The sequence below is a fragment of the Chiloscyllium plagiosum genome, chromosome 15, assembly GCF_004010195.1.
Source record: "Chiloscyllium plagiosum isolate BGI_BamShark_2017 chromosome 15, ASM401019v2, whole genome shotgun sequence".
Classification (NCBI taxonomy): Eukaryota; Metazoa; Chordata; class Chondrichthyes; order Orectolobiformes; family Hemiscylliidae; genus Chiloscyllium; species Chiloscyllium plagiosum.
Window position 1 is genome coordinate 64,687,919 of NC_057724.1, and position 21,385 is coordinate 64,709,303.

At 41.5% G+C, this 21,385-nt stretch overlaps 1 protein-coding gene across 5 annotated transcripts in view; it reads right to left on the bottom strand.

The window, feature by feature from the left end:
• Positions 1–21,385, bottom strand: part of ophn1 (oligophrenin 1) — a 202,129-nt gene that overhangs the window by 3,768 nt on the left and 176,976 nt on the right. For 2 of the 5 annotated variants that reach the window (XM_043705052.1, XM_043705050.1), the window contains exons 23-24: positions 9,721–9,781; positions 7,667–7,737 (exon numbers count right to left, since the gene is read on the bottom strand). In XM_043705052.1, the coding sequence (XP_043560987.1) occupies positions 7,702–7,737; positions 9,721–9,781 (97 nt within the window). In that variant the 3' untranslated portion in view covers positions 7,667–7,701. Of the gene's footprint in view, positions 1–3,209; positions 3,316–7,666; positions 7,738–9,720; positions 9,782–21,385 lie in introns of all 5 variants that reach the window. The other 3 variants (XR_006313820.1, XR_006313821.1, XM_043705051.1) reach the window with 3 other exon arrangements.

Here is a 21,385-nt window from a genome sequence, read left to right on the forward strand (position 1 = left end):
TGGAGTTTGTGGATGCGTGCCATGCTTCTAGGAATTCCCTGGCTGTTCTTTGTTTCGCTTGCCTATAATGGTAGTGTTGTCCCAGTCGAATTCATGTTGCTTGTCGTCTGCGTGTGTGAAACAAAACAACACGACCAGCTATCCCTAATAGCCACACACGTAGACGACAAGCAACATGAATTCGACTGGGACAACACTACCATTATAGGGCAAGCCAAACAAAGAACAGCCAGGGAATTCCTAGAAGCATGGCACTCATCCACAAACTCCATCAACAAACACATTGACCTGGACCCAATATACCGGCCACTACAGCGGACAGCTGAAACTGACAACCAGAAGGGGCAGGGACAGGCCACTATAAATATCGGAGGAAACACCACAGAAGCGCTTCACAGGAGGCTCCCAAGCACTGAGGATGTCACCTAGACAAGGGACGAAACGTTTGCAACAAAAACTTCCAGCTCGGCGAACAGAACCACAGCAACGAGCACCCGAGCTACAAATCTTCTCACAAACTTTGAAGAGCAGGGATAATTCAAGTTAACCTTCACTGAACTGCCTCCAATGAAAATATATCTTTCTGAAAAAATGAGGCTAAACTTGCTCGTAGTCCAGATGTGGTCTCACCAGCATCTTGTTCAGTTGCAGTACAATTTCTCTCATTTTATACTCCACCTCTGTATCAAGAAGGTCCCAAGCTTTGATTATTAGGTTTTGACTAGTCATGTTTCAGTACATGGTCGTAGAGCTTCAGGGCAGAAGAGATGACCTGGGGGTTGCAGTGAGAGAGAGACTCTCAGATTGTTGTGGAGACTAGTCATGCTGACCACCATAGAGGCAATGCAACAGTCAAGACTGCCTCACGTGCTTAGTTTAACGGAGAGAGTGGTGAGAGAGAATAGGATTGAACGTGCCTGCAGCCCTGAACATTACCATCTCTGAAAAACATGCGAGGGGATGCAGGCCAAGGAAACAAATCAAGTTCAGTCCTGGCATTTCCCAGTTGGACGCACTGCCAACACCCATCATCATGGTTCAAAAGGTTAAGAATGATCACTAGTATTTCAGCCAGCGAGAACCAAGAGGGCAGCTGCCCCTTGAACTGTGTGGCATTTAGCATCTTCAGGAACAAGTACACAAAAGAAGAAAATATGGGATGGTAGACAGACATAAATCTGAAACCAATACTTTCAATAACCTGCTGTAAACATGGCAGTGCACCAGATTCAAGAAACTCAACCGCATTTTTGCGCTGGTTCTAACTGACACTAGCAAGCCTTTTACTTCAGGGTCATATTACCCATATTAAACCCAGCATATGGATAGTCAGAATCAGCTGCAATCCTGGAATTCTAATAATTACACTCAAAGACTCAATTCTAGTCGAGGTTTACGATATCCAAGTCTTTGCAGTAAATTAGTCTTGTTCGTTCCAAACAATTCATACTCCTTCATCTCCACCAAAACAGAATATTATTCTAATAGTTTGTACATTTGCCCGAAGTGCTGAGAACAGCCAGTCTGTCATTTGTGTCCCACAGAATGTGTCCTACATAGAATTTGCATCTTTCATCAACTGTACTTATTAGACCCAGATCTTTGAGTAAAGGAAAAATGAGTCAACCATTAGTTAATATTCAGCTTTGGATAATCCAGCAGTCAACAAAACCACATGTAAATTCCTGCAGTTTCCATTCAATATAAACTTTGATATTTGTAAGTGCACAGCCTTAGCTAAGTGGATAGTGTTTTCACTGAAGTGAAAAGATTGAGCAAGAACAACACTTAGGATGCAACGCTGAGGGAGAATGCCCTCTCAGACAGTCAGTCCTTCTTCTGCAACATAAAACCAAGGTTCTCTCAGGCAGATGTAGGGAAGAGCATACCTCACTACTTGAAAAAGAGTTCTCCTGGTGCCCTGTCCAATAATTAGATACAACCAATTTCTAATCAACCTATTCATGAAATGTTATTACACAACTCTGGAACAGATGGGGCTTGAACCCAGGTCTCCTGGCACAAAAGCAAGAAAATTCCCAATGTACCGCAACACCTCCATAGTTCTATTTGTTTTTTTTTTCATTCAAATTTCACCATCTGTTATGGTGGGTTTTGAACCCATGACCCAGAGCATTTATCAGGGGCTGTGGATTAGTAACTCCCGTGACTTTATCAATGATGTAGTATAGTCAGACCTAAACCCTAATTTCATGGAGAGAAGGTCACCTAATTGTATACCTCGCTGCCACCTATTAGCCCTGACTGAGTACAAATTTGCTGATGCATATCTTTTAGATTAGAGCAGTGTCTACACTGCAAACTTTGAAGCACTTTGATTTGTCCTAGCGTCAGGAAATGCTCTACAAAAGTACAATTTCTTTCTCACCCCAAAACCTTGTGGGCAAGATAATGCTGAAAATCTATCATATTGTTATGTGTGTTTATCCACTTCCATTGACTTGCCTTTCATCCCTCCCAAACAGCTATTCATGCTGTGGTGTGATTTCAAAGACACTGGCAACCCTTTGCTCTTGATCTAACTGGTCGTCCTAAATGATAAGCAGCTGTAGGCTGTTCTAATAATGCAGCTGAAATAATTCTTAACCTACTGCTGAAACTGCTAAGGGTTCTCTTCTGATGAGATAGTAGTATCCCTACCCCTGTACGGGGACACCCAGCTTCAAGTCTGTGTAATAACATCTCTGAACAAGGTGATTAGAAAAATACAGGTAAACTAAATCTTAAAACAACTACCACTGGCAGCTTGTTGTAGCAGCTTTCTGGACAATAGGTCCCATGAATTGGCTTCCACTATCCTACTTTAAAATTTCAATTCATGGGGTCGGCTTTGCTAGTGTGGTAGAGGAAAGCCACTAAAAGATTCTGCTTTTAAAACAAAACATGGTGCATTGTATAACAAGCTATTAGATGCAAGTTAAATTAGTCTCATTAACAATAGCTATGAGAAGACCCAGATGATAGCCCTATCTCCTTCAAGACCCAAAGCTATTCTCCTCATCCAAGTCCATGTGACATCTCCATATCGTATGGAACTTAAAACACTCATCAGCATTAAGCCTTTTGGAACCAAACCTATATAGTTGAGGTTAATCCTCAGTTATGGATAATGATGTCCAAATGTCTTCATTAATACATTGTGTGCACTTACTCCAAAATACTCAACATTTCACACCTTTCACTTTTACCTGTTAACAATTTGAGAGAGTACTGTGATCATAGTCTTGCACTCATCAGAGATTCACCAGTCTATGTGTAAACTTTTCCTCATTCATCCTTGGTCCACCGCTGCAACTGTTTTTTTAAAAAAAACTCAGCTAAAAGGTCACTGCTTATTCCACAAACCTATATAATAAAAATGATAGTCCTTCACAAGCCATCTATTAGTTGTAAAAAGGTTCACTCATAAGCCAATGCAAGTACTTCAATTCTTTCTGCTCCAGCTTATAAAGTTCAATATCACATTAGACCTAACAAGCCATCTGTGCAATTAAAAAACATGTTCTATTGACAGAACTAAAAAGGTTTGGACAAATATGCAAGATGCTGTTGCTTAACATGTTCTCAGAGGCTACACAGTGCCAGTATTTTTGGAGCAGTGACCTCCTCACTTGTTGGCAAGAGCCCTAGTCCCCACTCAAAGCTGATCCTGCTCACCAGTGACTGGCTGCCTTTATGGACATGGTTCGAACTGTTTAGGGATTGTCACATGTCCCAAAACACTTGACAATCTCAACTTCTATTTATTTTTGTGATGAGCATAGAGCTATCTTTCATATTTCTAACAGTGCCTGAACTATATGCTTTAATTTCTCTTCCTAGGATCCGAACTGTCACTTTGAAGGATTGGATACTTAAGTGCTTCACACAGCTCAGAGAATGTAAATTAAAGCCTGATTTGCAGACAGGTCAATTTAAGGACATTATTTTCTAGTATTCCCTGTTGGGTTTCTGCTTGAATATGTTCTATTCAATTTCAGTCAAATTTGAATGTTTAGACATAGTCAAGAGAGGTCTTTGAGTTGGATTAAATTGGTAGATGTACTTATTTTAAACAAAACACTACTCGGTCTATGAATGGTTGGCTATCAATCATCATGAAGGATGCAGTTTTTAAATTTCTCCAGCTATGCAGCATTTTTGAAGAGTTTTTGAACAAGATGTGGGAGGTTGACTTTTCTAAACTTGACAGTCTTTCTGAAGGTGACAAAGGACTGAGCAAGGTGGAGAGTGTGGTAGAAAACAGACTACGGGGAGCTGTCAAATGCTGTGCCTGAGAAGGAACTTTATTGTTTGAACTTTCGAACAGTGTAAGTTTGTAGCTACGTAAACAAATCCAAAAGGTGCTTCACAGAAGTATAATCAAAAAATACAAAGGCTAACCCCGAGACTGAGATATAAGGTGAAGTTAACAAAAGCTTAGTCAAAGAGATGGGTTTTTGTATGGGCTCAAAAAGAGGAGATTTAGGGACACTGTTAGAAATTAATATCTAGACAGCCAATATTATTCATTTAGTATTTACAATTTACTCAACAAAACTAGCAATTTAGTGTGCTTATTCTTCTAGCTATGAAATTCAGGATACCAGATGAAGATGGTCTGGTATGTAATTTGAAATAGAGCATCAATTGATAGCAAGGCTTGTATCTAGACAATGGATGAGGAAAATTATTTCTCCCACTTCTCTGGATTGCCAGCTTACTGTAGTAGCTGCTTTGTTGAAAAATGTGATGCTGGAAAAACACAGCAGGCCAGGCAGCATCCGAGGAGCAGGAGAATCGACGTTTTGTGCATAAGCCTTTCTTCAGGAGCTGCTTGTCTGATGCCAAGTCCAAATTGAACAACTTCCTCCAGTTCAACAAAGATTAAAGAGGTCACTGGTCAATCTTCATGTACTGTTGAACTGAGTGTCTAATTCCAAGACTGAGTGTCTAATTCCAAGTTTCCATCTCTGTCCTAATTCCAAGTTATCTTGCCCCCTCTGTTACTGATCCTCTTAGTCAATGCAACTGTTGTACCCAAAATAAGATATTGCAATGCACTACTTGCTTTTCCTTAGAGTTCAAACCTTTGTTATTTGTTGCCTTTCTGTCTATGTTCCATTTGCCTATCTTCATTGACTAACACTGACTCCCCATTTCATTAAATTTAAAATCAATTAACAGCCTTTCATCGTCATGCTACAGCTGTCCGCTTTCTACATGCTACAGCTGTACTTGAACCGTTACAGGCATGATGAGTTGAATGCCCTACTTTTGCACTGTAACAATTCTGTGATTCTGAGTGGGTTACTTAGCCATTTCAGAGTGCAGTTAAGAGTCAACCAAGTTGCTATGGGTCTGGAGGCATGTTCAGGCCAGCTAAGGATAGCAGATGTTCCTCAGTCAAGGACACCAGTGACCAAGATGGCTTTTTATTACAATTAATTTTGTTACAATGCCATGGTCAACACTTCTGGGACTAACTAGATTTAACTGGTCGAATTTAAATTTGAATCTGAATTTGAACATGTCCCCAAAGTGAAAGCCTACACCTTTTACATGTTATGTGCGAAGATTACAGATGTTAGAGATCACATGCTCATTGGTATTAGCACAGCATCATACTCTCCCCATGAGTGGTCCCTCCCATACTCCATCACCCCCACAATGACTCGCCTTCTCCAGCACCAACCCAAGCACAATCCATACCAGCATTTATGGCAAGGTCATAGAGCTGCCAGTTACCTTGAATTCAGAATTCCTTCCCACATTATCACCCTTAAGAACACAACAGGTACACTTTCTATTACATATCCTCTTTCACGCTTGGCATCGGTTTTCATCAGAGAAGCCCATTTGGAAATATCTCATATTAATCATGTTATACAATTTATTGGTAACCTAATTAGTTTAATTAGCAACACCTTGCTGTTATTTGACTTTCTGGGTTATCTAAAACAGAAAACTCAATGCTCCAGGATAGATGAGAAAGCTAGTTGTAAACAGTGCGCTACAGTACTGCTGACAGTATGTTTCATGCATTAGACTAAGTTTGCCATGAAATGCTTTCTTAGTTGGATCCTTGCATTGCTGGCTCCAGCATTTTTGGAGCTCCCTCGATATATATTAAATATATTAAAATTGGAGATTGGGCTGAGGAATGGCAGATGGAGTTTAATTCAGATAAATGGGAGGTGTTGCATTTTGGCAAGACAAATCAGGGCAGGACTTACATAATTAATGGTAGGGTCCTGGGGAGTGTTTCTGAACAGAGAGATTTAGGGGTGCAGGTACATAGTCCCTTGAGTCACATGTAGACAGGATGGTGAAGACAACGTTTTGCATACTTGCCTTCATTGGTCACAGCATTTAGTACAGGAATTACAGCTGTAAAAGACATTGGTGAGGCCTTACTTGGAGTACTGCAAACAATTCTGGTGGCCCTGCTGTAGGAAGGTGGTTATTAAACTGGAAAGAGTGCAAAAAAAAAAAGGAATGTTACCAAGACTGGAGAGTTTGAGTTACAAGGAGAGGCTGGATAGGTAGCGACTTTTTACCCTGGACCATAGAAGGCTGAGGGGTGACCTTATAGAAGTTTAAAAAATCATGAGGAGCAAGATAAGGCAAATACCCAAGGTCTTTTCTCCAGAGTAGGGAAGTCCAAACCGAGAGGGCATAGGTTTAAGGAGAAAGACGAAAGATTTAAAAAGGATCAAGGGATAACGTTTTCACACAGAGGGTGATACGAGTATGGCATGGGCTTCTAGGTGAAGTGCTAAAGGTGAGTACAATTAAAAACATTTAAAAGACATTTGGACAAGTAGAGGGATACAGACCAAATGCAGGCAAATGGGACAATTTCAGCTTAGGAAACCTGGTTGGCATGGAGAAGTTGAGTTGAAGGGCCTGTTTTTGTGCTGTATGACCATGGGATGGACAGGTCAGGTATAAAGGGTACGTGAACAAGGCTGGAAAATGGAGGTCAGGATTATCAGATCAGCCACAATCATATTGAAAGGTGGAGCAGACTCAAAGGGTTGAATGGCCTGTTTCTGCTGCTATGTTCTTATACACCACATTGAAATCAAATAATGGGTTCTGTGGTGGCAGAAAGTCAAGATAAACATATCAATGTACTAGGCATACCAAGTTTGAAATTTATTCATGTTCATACTGGGTCCTAAAGCGAATGGCTTTGCAAAGAAGTGTACCCACTATGATGTTGTGAGCCACTCACTGTCACTACTTTTAATCAACGTTCCCTCTAAGCTGCCCAGCTGTGGGCATGTGCAGCCAAGCCTGATTCTCCACTCTCAGTGATCAGCAGACCAACATGGATCACAGCACTGTCTTCCAATCCTGGAAGTCACTGCTACACATGGACTTCAGAGATTGGTGCAGAAAAAAAAAGAGTGAACTCTGCTTCTAATTATAAATTATCAAATTAGAGATGCACAAGAGGAGCATGAGAAAGTGAAGCCAGCAGCAAGTAGCTATCAACTGGAGTTAGCACGGACAGAGCTGATTGAATTGCCTTCCTCTATAATATGACTGTCAGTTCTAACAGGAAAAGATGAAAGGAAAACTAAAATGAAAATAGATTATTCTCAACCTCACTTTATCATGAAACAACTGAAACAAAATACAATAAATGCAAACTTACCAAAACATTATCTCTATAGAAGTGAGAAACCATGGCTATGATCGACTGAATGAGTGCATGTTGCTTGGGCTCTGAAAATGAAGAGAAAAGTGCAGTAAATTAGCACTGAGCCCTAGCAAAATCTATTCGAAAATATTCATCAGGTTCTTAAATTTGGTATGTTAGTTATCCGAAATCCTATAATCCTATCATAAAACTGGAACATGCTTTCTGTACATTACATCAGATGTTTAAAATACACACCTGAAGAAATCTGCAATTCCAAGATTCAAAAGCATTTACCTCAATTTAAAGTGGACAACTTGCCATTAGTTTGCTTTTTCGCTTTAATTGTTATTAATAACACAATCCAAAGACTGTATTCTTTGCAGCATTCACTGATGGTGCCTGCCCATTGATTTAAATGAAAATGGATGATTAACTTGAGCATCTTCCAGCTTCACATTCCTTTTAAGCGTTTGATTCAACCTGACTCACCCACCAAAGGTCTGAACCAAAGCTGTGGAGCAGTTCCCTGGAAACTTGCGGTTTTCACATCCTGCGTCCAACTGAGTTCAGCAGATTATTTATCAAGCCATATAGCTGGATCTCTGTGTTTGCCCAATGTCCACATCTATTTTTTAATGTGTCATTCCACAATGACCAGGATAACCCAGTGAAATGACCATTGGATAATCAACACGCAACTACAACTTTTAATTTCCCTGTATACTTTCTCCTTATAAATATGCATTGAACCAATTTCCAGTGCCTGCAGAAGCTAGTTCCAAAGTCACATGAACTTCAGAAAGAATTCCTCTCATCTTGTACTTAAAATATTGATCCCTAATTTTAAAATGGAGTGCCATGGTTCTACACTCACCCACAGGAGTAAACACCTATCTCACATCTACCTTGTCAAAACCATTCAGAATCTTATAAACATCAATCAAATTACCTCTCACTCTTCTGAATGATAAGTGAAAATAAGCCCAGCCGATCCAATCATTCCTCATAACTCAACTCACTTATTCCAGCTATCAACCTAGTAAATCCCCTCTCAATTGTCTCCAATGCACTTACAATCTTTCTTAAGTAAGGTGACCAAGGAAGGATCCACTACTGGAACGAAGATTAACGGAGGTTGTGAACACTATTCAGATTATGGAAAAAGCTATGGAAAAAGGTTCTGGACACAAGTTTGCTCGCTGAGCTGGAAGGTTCGTTTTCAGACATTTCATCACCATGCTAGGTAACATCAGTGAGCCTCCAGTGAAGCCAGAGAAGGTATTAACCCAGGTATGAAAAAGGTCTTAACCCAGACTCCAACCGTTAGGCTAATACAACCATACATCTCAATGTTAATTTTACACCTTAAATAAAGTCTAATGTTGTAATTCTATCCAATCATTCCATTAGTATGAATAAATTAGAGGGTGATTTATACAGCAACACACTTTACTGGTGTACAATGCACTTCTGGTACAGTTCTAACTTAGCATTTCCAAACTGCCACTCCTTTATAGTCTCTGCAAACACATTGGAAGGAAAAACCCATAATTATTTTACTGAACATGCAAAACATTTCACAAATAGTAACTTTGCTAAAATTTTAGTGATAATGTTGGAGCTGCTTTACTGAAACTCTAAATGTCTGTAGGATCCTGCTCTGTGTAGGGCCACAGTAACCAATGGGAAATGGGACTAATTTTAAACATTTCTTAATAGATATTGAAAATAATGTAGTTATAACAGAAAAAAAATCCAAAATTAGCAAGTGGAGATCAAAATTAGCATGAGTATCATTTGTTCAATGCTTGAATCACAAAGAAAATGGACTCAGTGCATCAACTTGGAATACAGTTTGTAAGATCTTAAAAAAATCTCAGGACAGACGGACTTTTCAAGTGGCAGTTGGAGTGAACACTTTAAATTTTCAGGTACTTTTAAATAACTTTCTGCATATGAACAATGTTTAAATATAGACAAGATGGCATATCCTAAATATAGATAACACACACAGATAACTCCTTTACCTAACCACTAAAGTCATCAAAACAAGCAGCTTAACCTACCTCATCTTTTGCAGTAATGGTGTGTGCTACAGGGGCAGATCGTGGTGGAGAAGCATTCACACTGTTGAGAGTGTGATAAAAAGGTAATGGGGTATGTAAAGTCAGAAATTAAAAACACAGAAAATATCATTTATTCACGCTTCTTCCTCTTACAGCAATCTTTGCTTCACATTTTTTGAACATGCTGAACATTACTGCAATTGGTTTCCAAGGATGCTGGCTATTTTCTGATACCTTTATGGAAATGATTGCTCTTCATGCAGTCTACTTAACATCGTCAGCAGGTATCTCAAATTAGATCCGAAGAGGTAAAGGTCAGATAATCTTTTCCTTTCATTGGCAACACCTTTACTTGGTTGACATCAGCAAACTAGAACATTAAACCTCTATGGATGACCAGACACAAATCTGATTTATACTTAAGCCATGAAAAAAAAAACGAGCAATGACATAAAACTACACAATATCAGGAAGGTAAAGTATTTGTTCTGCAATGTCCTCATTATAATGGCTAGCTTGAAGTTTAGGGATATGTACAGATCAGTTTCCAGCCCTCATCGGATGATGAGGCAGAGTGGTTACTGAAGATATGACTGGCATGGGTTTCATTAAATTGGATAGGTAGCATTAAATTGGATAGGTAAAATTCAATTGTATTAAACTGCATTTAAATTAGATACAAGTAACAGGACTAATAATGCAGAGACCCAAGTTAATATTCTGGGCATGAGTTTGAATCAATAAAAATTTGGAATTAAAAGCCACTCTATTGGCAATCGTGTAACCACTGTCAATTGTTTTAAAACCCCAACTGGTTCACTAACATCCTTTAAGGGACGAAATTTGTCATCTTCACCTGGTCCAGTCCACATGCAACTCCAGCCCCACAACTGTGTCGTTGTCTCTTAACTGCCCTCTGAAACAACCCGAGCAAGTCACTCAATTCAAGTGGCAATTAGAAATGAGCAATAAATGTTGGCCCACATCCCAAGAACAAATCAGCTTTTTTAAAACAAAATTAAAACAGATCAATGAGCTTCTGACAGCCAACAAGTGGTTTCTTGGTTTATCAACATCCTGACATTGACTTAAATCACTTACAATTTTCCTTGTGGGGGCAGCATGATGGTTCAGTGGTTAGCACTGCTGCCTCACAGCACCAGCGACCCAGATTTGATTCCAGCCTCGGGTGACCATCTGTGTGGAGTTGCACATTCTCCGTGTCTGTGTGGGTTTCCTCCGGGTGCTCTGGTTTCCTCCCACAATCCAAAGATGTGCAGGTCAACTGAACTGGTCATGCTAAACTGCCCGTAGTGTTATGTGCATCAGTCAGAAGGAAATGAGTCTGGGTGGGTTACTCTTCGGAGGGTTGTGTGGACTTGTTGGGCCGAAGAGCCTGTTTCCGCACTGTAGGGAATCTATTCTAATCCTCTTTCTGGAGTATTAGAATACAACCCCCTCCACAGTTCTCCACATGCACCCACACTAGCCCAGCACATTCCACAAGGTTCACACTGGAACTTGGTCCAAATTCAATCACCACTTAGTCTGAGGCTCAAGCAATCTGATGAATTCATCTGACTAATCTCTTTGGGTGATGTAAGATTAGAAGTTGATTTTTCAAAATATACACTCACCACTGACCTAAGAATTGGGTGTATTTCAAAGATTGAAAGAGCCTGGGCTACTAACTTTAGGAAGGAGAGCGGAAGCAGAGGAGTTACCTGATGAAGTTTATGCAAGGGTTTGATAAAATAGCTGTAGAGAAAAGGTTTCCACTTTGTCACTACTCAGGTCAGCAGAGAACAGTATTGGTGTAACCTTACTGCTCCATGGTGTAATCCCACTGCTCCATGGGTCACGACAAAAATATTATTTCACGTTTCCAAGGTGACCAATTAAATATCTTCTCCATATCAGGTTTTAACCAACAGGAACCATCAATCCAGTTTCTGTCATAACTAGAGAAATATAAATTACCCCTCTAAAATATCCCAAGAACACACAAAATTATATATACTTTTCAATTAGAAAAGAGATTTCTCTACAGAGATTGGTTTTCTCAAAAGAAAAAATAGCTATCAAATTATTCTTGAAATGATAAATTCATAGAGTCAGATGTACAGCACAGAGACAGACCCTTCGGTCCAAACCATGCTGACCAGATAACCTAAAATAAAAGCAAATTACTGCGGATGCTGGAATCTGAAACCAAAAGAGAAAATGCTGGAAAATCTCAGCAGGTCTGGCAGCATCTGTAAGGAGAGAAAAGAGCTGACGTTTCGGGTCTAACTGACCCTTTGTTAAAGCTTTGACAAAGGGTCAGTTACATTCGAAACATCAGCTCTTTTCTCTCCTTACAGATGCTGCCAGCCCTGCTGAGATTTTCCAGCATTTTCTCTTTTGGGAACCTAATAAATCTAACCCTACTTGCTATATTCCTCTAAACCCTTCCTATTCTTTTACCTGTCCAGATTTCTTTTAAAAATGTTGTAATTGTACCAACCTCTACCACTTCCTCTGGCAGCTCATTCCATACACGCACCACCCTCTGCATGAAAAATTTGCTCCTCGGGTCCTTTGTTAAAAGTCTTTCCTCTGTTCCCTTAAACTTATGCCTTCTAGCTCAGAAAAGGTCATGGCTATTCACCCTATCCACATCCCTTATGATTTTATAAATCTCTATAAGGAAACCCCCAACCTCCATTGCTCCAGGGAAAATAGTCCCAGCCTTTTCAAACTCTCCCTGTAGCTAAAACCCTCCAATTCCAGCAACATCTTTCTAAAACCTTTTCTGAACCCTTTCAAGTTTCATAACATCTCTCCTTCAGCAGGGAGACCAGAATTGAATGCAGTATTCAAAAAGAGGCATAACCAATGTCCTGTACAACCGCAATATGACCCCCCAATTCTCATTCTCAATGCACTGACCAATAAAGACAAGCATACTAAACGCCTTCATCACTATCCTGTTTACCTACAACTCCACTTTCAATGAAATATGAACCTACACCCCAAGATCTTCGTTCAGCAAAACTCCCCAGGACCTTACCATTAAGAGTATAAGTCCTGCCCTGATTTGTGTAATCAAAATGCAACACCTCACATTTATCTAAATTAAACTCCATCAGCCCATTGGCCCATCTGATCAAGATCCTGTTGTAATCAGAGATAATCTTCTTTGCTGTCCACTAAACCAATTTTGGGGTCATCTGAAAACCTACTAATCATTCATAAGACAATAAGACACAGGAGTAGAAATTAGGTCAATCAGCCCATCGAGACCGCTCCGCCATTCAATCATGGCTGATAAGATTCTCAACCCCAAGTCTCCCAATTTCTCCATGTAACCCTTGATCCCCTTGATACTCAGTAACCTATCTATCTCAGTCTTTAATATACTCGACCTGGCCTCCACAGCCTTCTGTGGCAATGAATTCCATTGATTCACCATTCTCTGGCTGAAGTTTCTCCTTATCTCCCTTCTAAAAAGGTCTTCTCTTAATGTTAAGGCTGTGTCCTTGGGTCCTAGTCTCTCCAACCAATGGAAACATCTTCCCAACATCCACTCTGTTCTGATCATTCAGTTTTCTGTTTGTTTCAACAGATGCCCCCTCATCCTTCTAAACTCCATTGAGCATAGACCCAGAGTCCTCAAACATTCCTCATATTAAACTTTTCTTCCTAGGACCATTCTCGTGAACCACCTCTAGGCATGCTCCAGGGCCAGTGCATTCTTCCCAAGATATGGGACCCACAATTGCACACAATACTTCAAATGTGGTCTGACCAGAGCCTTACAGAGCCTCAGAAGTAAATCCCTGTTTTTATATTCAAGTCCTCTCAAAATAAATGCCGTCATTGCGTTTGCCTTCCTAACTACTGTCTTAACCCTCATATATTCACATCTAAATAAAATTTATATAAATGACAAAATCAAATAGATAAAGCATTGAATGTTCTAGAATCTCAAAAATGCAGTCAAGACACTAATTGCATATGGTTACTAGATCTTGCTCAGGAAATACAATCTTGAGATAGTCCTCCAATCACTCTTTAAAGGGATGAAATAGGTTTCACCCTGAACTCAACAAGTGATTTTGTTTTCAGAAATGAGAGAAATCAGCTGGGATGCTTATTCTTGGCAGGCTTTCCTCCAATTGAATTAGATAAAACAAGAACCTGAAATGACATCACCCATCTTAAGAAACCAAGACCTATAAATAGAGAGGTAGGACATACCACTAGCACTTCACTGGAGACTCTCACGGATGTTACCTAATATGGTGATGGAAGACTGAAAACAAACCTTCAAGTTCAGCGAGCTTACTTACATAAATAAACAAAAACATCTCCAAGCCAGTTGCTATACAAAATACACCCAGGAGTGGTCTAGCAAAGCAAGCAGTTACCAGTCATGTAATCTACAGGAAACCTTAAAATAAATTCCAAATGTCTAGTGAACTTTCAATTACCTCTTTTTAAAGAAATCACTTCTAGTATGTTAACAAAACTTAAAATAAGTCCATTTTGCATAATCCTTCAAAACTTAAGTTCTCCAACAATGTAAGAGCATCTTTGTAACAATTTGTGGAAAAGACCAAAACTAGGAAGCTGCAAGATTATCACTAACACATGGAACAGGAAATTCAGGAGGAAATTACTAAGCTCCATAATGGACTGTCAAATGTATGACCACCTGACACTGATGCATTTAAGAGGAAATGAGCTGAACGGGAGGGAGAAAATAATAAGGTTATGCTGATAGTTTCAGAAGAAGGAGCTCAAGTGATGCAGAAAGAAAATGGTGTGCTTCTGTGATGTATATTCAATAACTGTTATAATTCCTGACACGTGCTGCTCATTCCACCCAAATGACAATCTCAGTGTTGGATTTTATGTAACATGCTGGACTGGATGGGCAGGGAGAACTGCGCAGTAAGTTAAATGTCAGATGTCCAATACATGGAAAATTGTAAGAGATAAATGAATGGCAGGACTGAAGTAAAGCTGAGAAACCACCAATTTCCAGTGGGAGGCTCATTAATTGCCTGCTTCTGTCCAATTTAAATGCAGTTCTACACAATTGAATCCTGCCTATCTAATTTAATGAAAAGCCTGTCTCATATCTTCAGTAACCATCGTGTTCTACCTTTGATGAAAGCTGGAAACTGATACATGGATTCCTTGACGCAGTCAAACAGTCCCCGGATATCTGGGAGACAGAGTCACAGGAATTGGATTGATATTGCAGATGCATTTTTCTTTGTAAAACCTTTCTGATCTAATATAGAGTCCTAGTGCATCAGGCAAGGAATTCAGAAACTGGAAGTACTCGGTGTAAAACTTAAAATGAAGCACATAACTGAAGCGTAGAGGAGGAATCTTTAACGTGGCTCCAAACATCTCATTCCCTGACATGAAGCACATTGACAAAAGCCTCCCTGCAAGACAAAGGGGGAAATAACTACTGCCCGAGAATCATCCTTACAGTCCTCCTTAAATGATGAGGACTGGAGGGGGATGCTCGAGTTGGACTATGACATCTTGGACCTCAGTTGAACAGGTCTTGAGTGATAGCAGAAGAACTTTCTCCCTCAACTTTACAAGGTCTTTTGTGTAGAAGCAATGGAAATTCAGAGGCTGGAGATGTTGAGTGGTAGGGGCATTCTTTGAGAAGCCTCCAAGACCATACTGCCCTTTGAGTATCTCCTGCACAGCCATAGAGTGACGGGGGCTTCTCAACAGACCACAACCGCAAACCCCTACCCCCAACTTCCCCTCCCCAAACTACCATATTCTCTGGTGGCAGACACGCATCACCCCATAAATGAGTTTGTTGCCAATGTAACCACGCTCAGCCAACCACCATGGATTTCTGCCAGCTCCTCAATGGCTTCTAGCTTCACCAGAGTGCGCCACAATGGTTCAGACTAAATCCAGCCCATAGTTTCTACTCTCTTTTATCCCCAAAAAGGTGCCCTGACTACCCAGACCAGCCTGGGAAGGGGAAGGTGTCTCAACTTTGATAGTCAGGCAATGCTATGGTATTCCCCATGAACAGGATCAATGAATAAATGTGTTCAGCCTACCATACCAATGAGTAGTGCCATATATGATCCTCAGTGATGGAGCAATGCCAGGTACAGAGGCCAGACATCTCAACAACTGGTGGATGACATCAAACATGTCCCCTTGACTGTCACAATGCATATCAGGCTGACCATGCTGAACCAGCTCAGAAGAGTCCAGCAGTATACAGCATTGAATAAGTAGTCCCAACTCTGCGAGGAATTACATCAGAAAGCAATTCAAGGTTATAAGTCCAAACTGAAGTGTTTGTACATTGGTGTTTGGTAGAAGCTGCATACATTTTCACATAGGACCCCTGTTCTATGCTGCCAAAAGCAGTTTGCCCACACATTGTGCCTTTCTCAATAGAAATGCTGTTTCATTTCTAAGCTCCAGTGTCATATTTTGAGAATCAAACAGATGAGGGACTCATATGGATTAGAATTTACAGAAAGCTGTAATTTGCCAGCAATAAACTGACGTCAATGATCAACTCTGGGATGTTGTTTTTAAAATCATTCAAGTGCCTGCTAAATACAAAACAATTCACTAAAAACTGGGAGGAAGAGAATAATAAACCAAGACTTCAAAACCTGTTTCATCTTCACCTAATCAGAATTCACACAACACCAGGTTACAATCCAACAGGTTTATTTGAAATCATAAGGTTTTGGAGCACTGCCCCTTCATCAGATGAAATGAAGGAGCAGCCCTCTGAAAGCTTGTGATTTCAAATAAACCCTTTGGATTATAACCTGGTGTCATGTGACTTCTGACTTTGCCCACCCCAGCACCTCGTCATCATCTTCAACTAAATACTGTACTCAGCCTCTCTTAATATCTGCAGACTCCAAGGGCTGAATCTTATATCACTGAGATCTCAGGAGGTTTGTCGCTCAGGTTGTCGGTTTGCTCGCTGAGCTGGTGAGTTTGTTCTCAGACATTTCGTTACCATGCTAGGTAACATCATCAGTGAGCCTCTGGTGAAGTGTAGGTATTCTGTCCCACTTACTATTTATCTGTCTCAGTTTGTTGCGGTGGGTGATATCATTTCCAGTTCTATTTCTGAATGGTTGGTAAATGGGGTCGAAATCTATACGTTTGTTAATAGAGTTCTGGTTGGAATGCCAGGCCTCCAGGTATTCCCGCATGCGTCTTTGATCTGTCCCACGATGGATGCATTGACCCATTCGAATTGGTATCCCTCATCTGTGTGTGTGGATACCAGTGATAGTTGGTCATGTCTTCTGATGGCTTGTTTGAGCTTGTGTATCCTGGTGGCTAGTTTCCTGCCCATTTGTCCAATGTAACTTTTGATGCATCCTTGCAGGGCATTAGCTGAGGAGAAACAGCTATACAACAGATTCAGGAATAACAGTAACCCAATAAGCGCAGTCCGCCGATTCCTATACACCTAAACAGGAAGACACAACAACCCAGAGGCTATAGTCACCCTACCACACAAAAACATTTCAGAGATGACCGCCAGACTACTCCAGCTCCTAAGCATCATGGTAACCCATAAATTTACTATCACACTAACACAACTCCTGACACATTTAAAGGACTCTGTCAGCAGAACGAATGTAATACACAAAATACCCTGCAAGGACTGCACCAAACATTACATTGGACAAACCAGCAGGAAACTAGCCGACAGGATACATGAGCACCAACTAGCCACCAAAAGACATGACCAACTATCACTAGTATCCATACACACAGATGAAGAGAGACACCAGTGTGACCGAGACAATGCACCCATCCTGGAACAGGCCAAAAAAAAGAGACACAGGGATTTATAGAGGCCTGGCATTCAAACTGAAACTCCATTAACAAGCATATAGATTTGGGCCCCATTTACCAACCTCTCAGAAACAGAACCGGAAATGATATCATCCACCACAACAAACCAAGACCCATAAATTACAAGCCGGACCAGACACCAGCGCTTCACAGGAGACTCACTGATGTGGAGAGTCACTAACATGGTGACAAAATGTCTGGAGAACAAACCCACCAACTCAGCGAACAAACTGACAACCTTACATTACTTGGCTAAGTGTGACATTTGTTGGGAAGGGGTGTTCACCACAAGACGTAGCAAATTTTCTTACAGTATCTTACCAAACTCTCCTCAATAATGATCTATTCCATCCCAGTGGCATCTCTTAGATCCAGTTCCAGCCCCATCTTGCCATACACTGTTCCTGGGACAACTTGATGGAGACCTCGGAACTCCCCAGCATGCCTTGCACCCAACGCCAGCTTTAAAAGCCTGCTGTGCACCAAGTACCATTAGTCTGGAGCTGCCCTGCACAGTTAGAGTCAGAGCTGTACAGCACGGAAACAAATTCTTATGTTCAACTTGTCCATGCTGACCAGATATCCTAAATTAATCTAGTCTCATTTGCCAGCATTTGGTCTTTTGTGTCTCTAAACCTTTCCTATTCATATACCCATTCAGATGTCTTTTAAATGCTGTAATTGTACCAACCTTCACCATGTCCTCTGGCAGCTTATTCCTAACATGCATTACCCTCTGCATGAAAACGTTATCCCTTAGGTCCCTTTTCAATCTTTCCCCTCTCACCTTAGACCGGTGTCCTCTAGTTTTGGACTCCACTACACTCAGGAAAAGACCTGGCCTAGTCATTCTATCCACGCTCATGATTTTATAAATTTCTATAAGGTCATCCTGCAGCCTCAAAAACTCCAGGGAAAATAGTCGAGTCTATTCTTCTTCTGATAGCTCAAATACTCCAATCCTGGCAACATCCTTGTAAATCTTCTCTGAATGCATTCAAGTTTCAGAACATCTTTCCTATAAACAGGGAGATGAGAATTGAACATAACATTTCAAAAGTGACCTAACCGATGTCTTCTCCAGCCAGAACATGACCTCCCAACTACTATACACAATACTCTAACCAATCAAGTATACAAAACACCTTCTTCACTATCCTATCTACCTGTGATTCCACGTTCAAGGAATTATGAACCTGCATGCCAAGGTCTCTTTGCTCAACAGCACTCCCCAGGACCTTACCATTAAAGGTATAAGTCTTACCTTGACTTGCCCTACCATAATGCAGCACCTCACATTTATCAGAATTAAACTCCACCTGCCACCCCTTGGCCTACCTAATTTCCTGACGTTTACCCTGGATGTAGCATAGTGGAAACAAAATGAAAAAAAGCGATGCTACATTTTGGGAGCAGGATCCAGGAGGTCCTACTGACCAGGGTTACACAGAGGTGGAATATAGTGTTCCCTTAGGACCAGCAGTACAGACCACGACATCTGACCATGCCGGTCTGGAGCGAGGTTGGCACCCAGGTTCACAGTCTCAGCTGTCTGCAGGATTGTAGAGATGTCAATGACCTTCTTCGCTCCTGCCAGTATACATACACTACCACTCACTATCGCCTGCAATATCTTCCCTCTGGCACTCAAACCCCAAACCACTAACCCAGAAGCCACTAACCCTGCAGGCTCTCTGCGCTGTCTACTCCTTCGCTTGGGACACCCCACCAGCAGCAAATAACAGCCCTACCTCCCACTTTTATCACTTAATCCCTGTCTTATTCCAAGAAGAAAACAGCCTCAAATAGGACAGAAAAGCTCAAGATGGATGGTGGGCTGTATGACATTCAGCTCCTCATCCCTTACCTGGCTAGCATCCTGAGACTCTGATTTCCCTGCATGGCTGACTGTGTTCAAACCCCTGAACTAATATCAAAGGGTAGCCTTGGCATACTGGGCTAGAACCCCCTGACTGAAGTCACTCTCCCTTGACTTGACTGAGGTTTGCTGACAACCACGCCAAACTTCCCCGGCTTGTGTATGTGCTAAATGGCGTATTCCCAGAGGACTGCTCTCTCAGAGCGAGAGCGAGAACTAGTAGAGAGTTTATCCAATGGGTCACCACACCCCAAGCAAGTGGCGAGGTCAAGAAAGTGGGATGTTCGTAGTGACCTCATCCAGAGTGGGAATCAAACCCATGCGGTAGGAACTGACCAACACAGCCAATAAGAAGCCAGTTAATGAGAAGAAACCCCCTTAACTGGCAAGATGCTATTGCCTCATAAACGTGTCAGAAGTATGAAAAGGTGGAACAAGAAGCTCCTGACTTCAAGATCGGCCTTGCCAACTTCTCGCTCAATTGTGTCAAATCTCACCATCACTCAGACCCCTATAAGATTCCATCTCAAGCTACAGTTGTTTGCTGGCTTGCAAGATTAGATTAGATTAGATTACTTACAGTGTGGAAACAGGCCCTTCGGCCCAACAAGTCCACACTGACCCACCGAAACGCAACCCACCCAGACCTATTCCCCCACATTTACCCCTTCACCTAACACTACAGGCAATTTAGCATGGCCAATTCACCTAACCTCCACATTTTCTTTTGGACTGTGGGAGGAAGCCAGAGCACCCGGAGGAAACCCACGCAGACACGGGGAGAGTGTGCAAACTCCACACAGTCACCTGAGGCGGGAATTGAACCTGGGTCTCTGGCGCTGTGAGACAGCAGTGCTAACCACTGTGCCACCGAGAGACAAATGATTTTCTTTCTCCCCAATCCATGCTTCCCATGATTTGGCAATGATAGGTCTACCTCTTTGAAGCACTAATTCGTGGCACGGATAATCGCATGATGCTTGTAGGCAAGGATTTCTGGAATTTGGACACTGCAGTGATGAAGGAATGACCATGTTTGTCTAACACTGCAATTTAGATTATTGTACTTGCTTCCCAGCTCAAAGTGTCTGCCCCCATTGGTTCCTATCTCTACTCTCCTGGTAAAGTGATAGTGCTATTGTAACTTTTCTGTCCATCTCCTTCTCCTGTAGAGGGCAGTGGCAGAAACAGGCTTTGAAGGTAAACTTGGCCAGTTATTATGGTGCATTCCACTGACAATGCACACTGCAGCAGTGCGAAATAAGTTCTTAGTGACTATAGTGCAGGAGGGTCAGTCCTGGTTGTGTTCAGGTGAAAATAAGGACTGCAGATGCTGGAGATCGGAGTCAAGATTAGAGTGGTGCTGGAAAAGCACAGCAAGTCTGGCAGCATCCAAGGAGTAGGAAAATCGACATTTCGGTCAAGAATCCTGATGAAGGGCTTTTGCCCGAAACGTCAATTTTCCTGCTCCTCAGATGCTGCCTGAGCTGCTGTGCATTTCCAGCGCCACTCTAATCTTGACCCTGGTTGTGTTCAGCTGAGGAATTGAGAGAACTCCTAGTGCTAACTTTAGTCCAAGAGATGGTGGAACGACCATGAGGTAACCCACTCATATAGCCTCTCTCTTCCTCTTGCTGTCACCCTGCTGTTTACATAGAACTCAACATAGTGAAGACCTCCAGGATTGATAATGGGATACTCGCCCATGTTGGTGCTTTTGAAAGTCAATGGAAAGCTCCCTTCATCTCATTCAAGATCACAACCACACGATATACAAAGCATCAAGAATGATTCAGACTGATCTAGCAGCTATGAGGTACAGTGGGCCATCATCAGAAGAATTATATTCAGACACCATCTGTAACCTCATGGCCCAGCATATGCAAATACCAATACATGCAAGGGGCC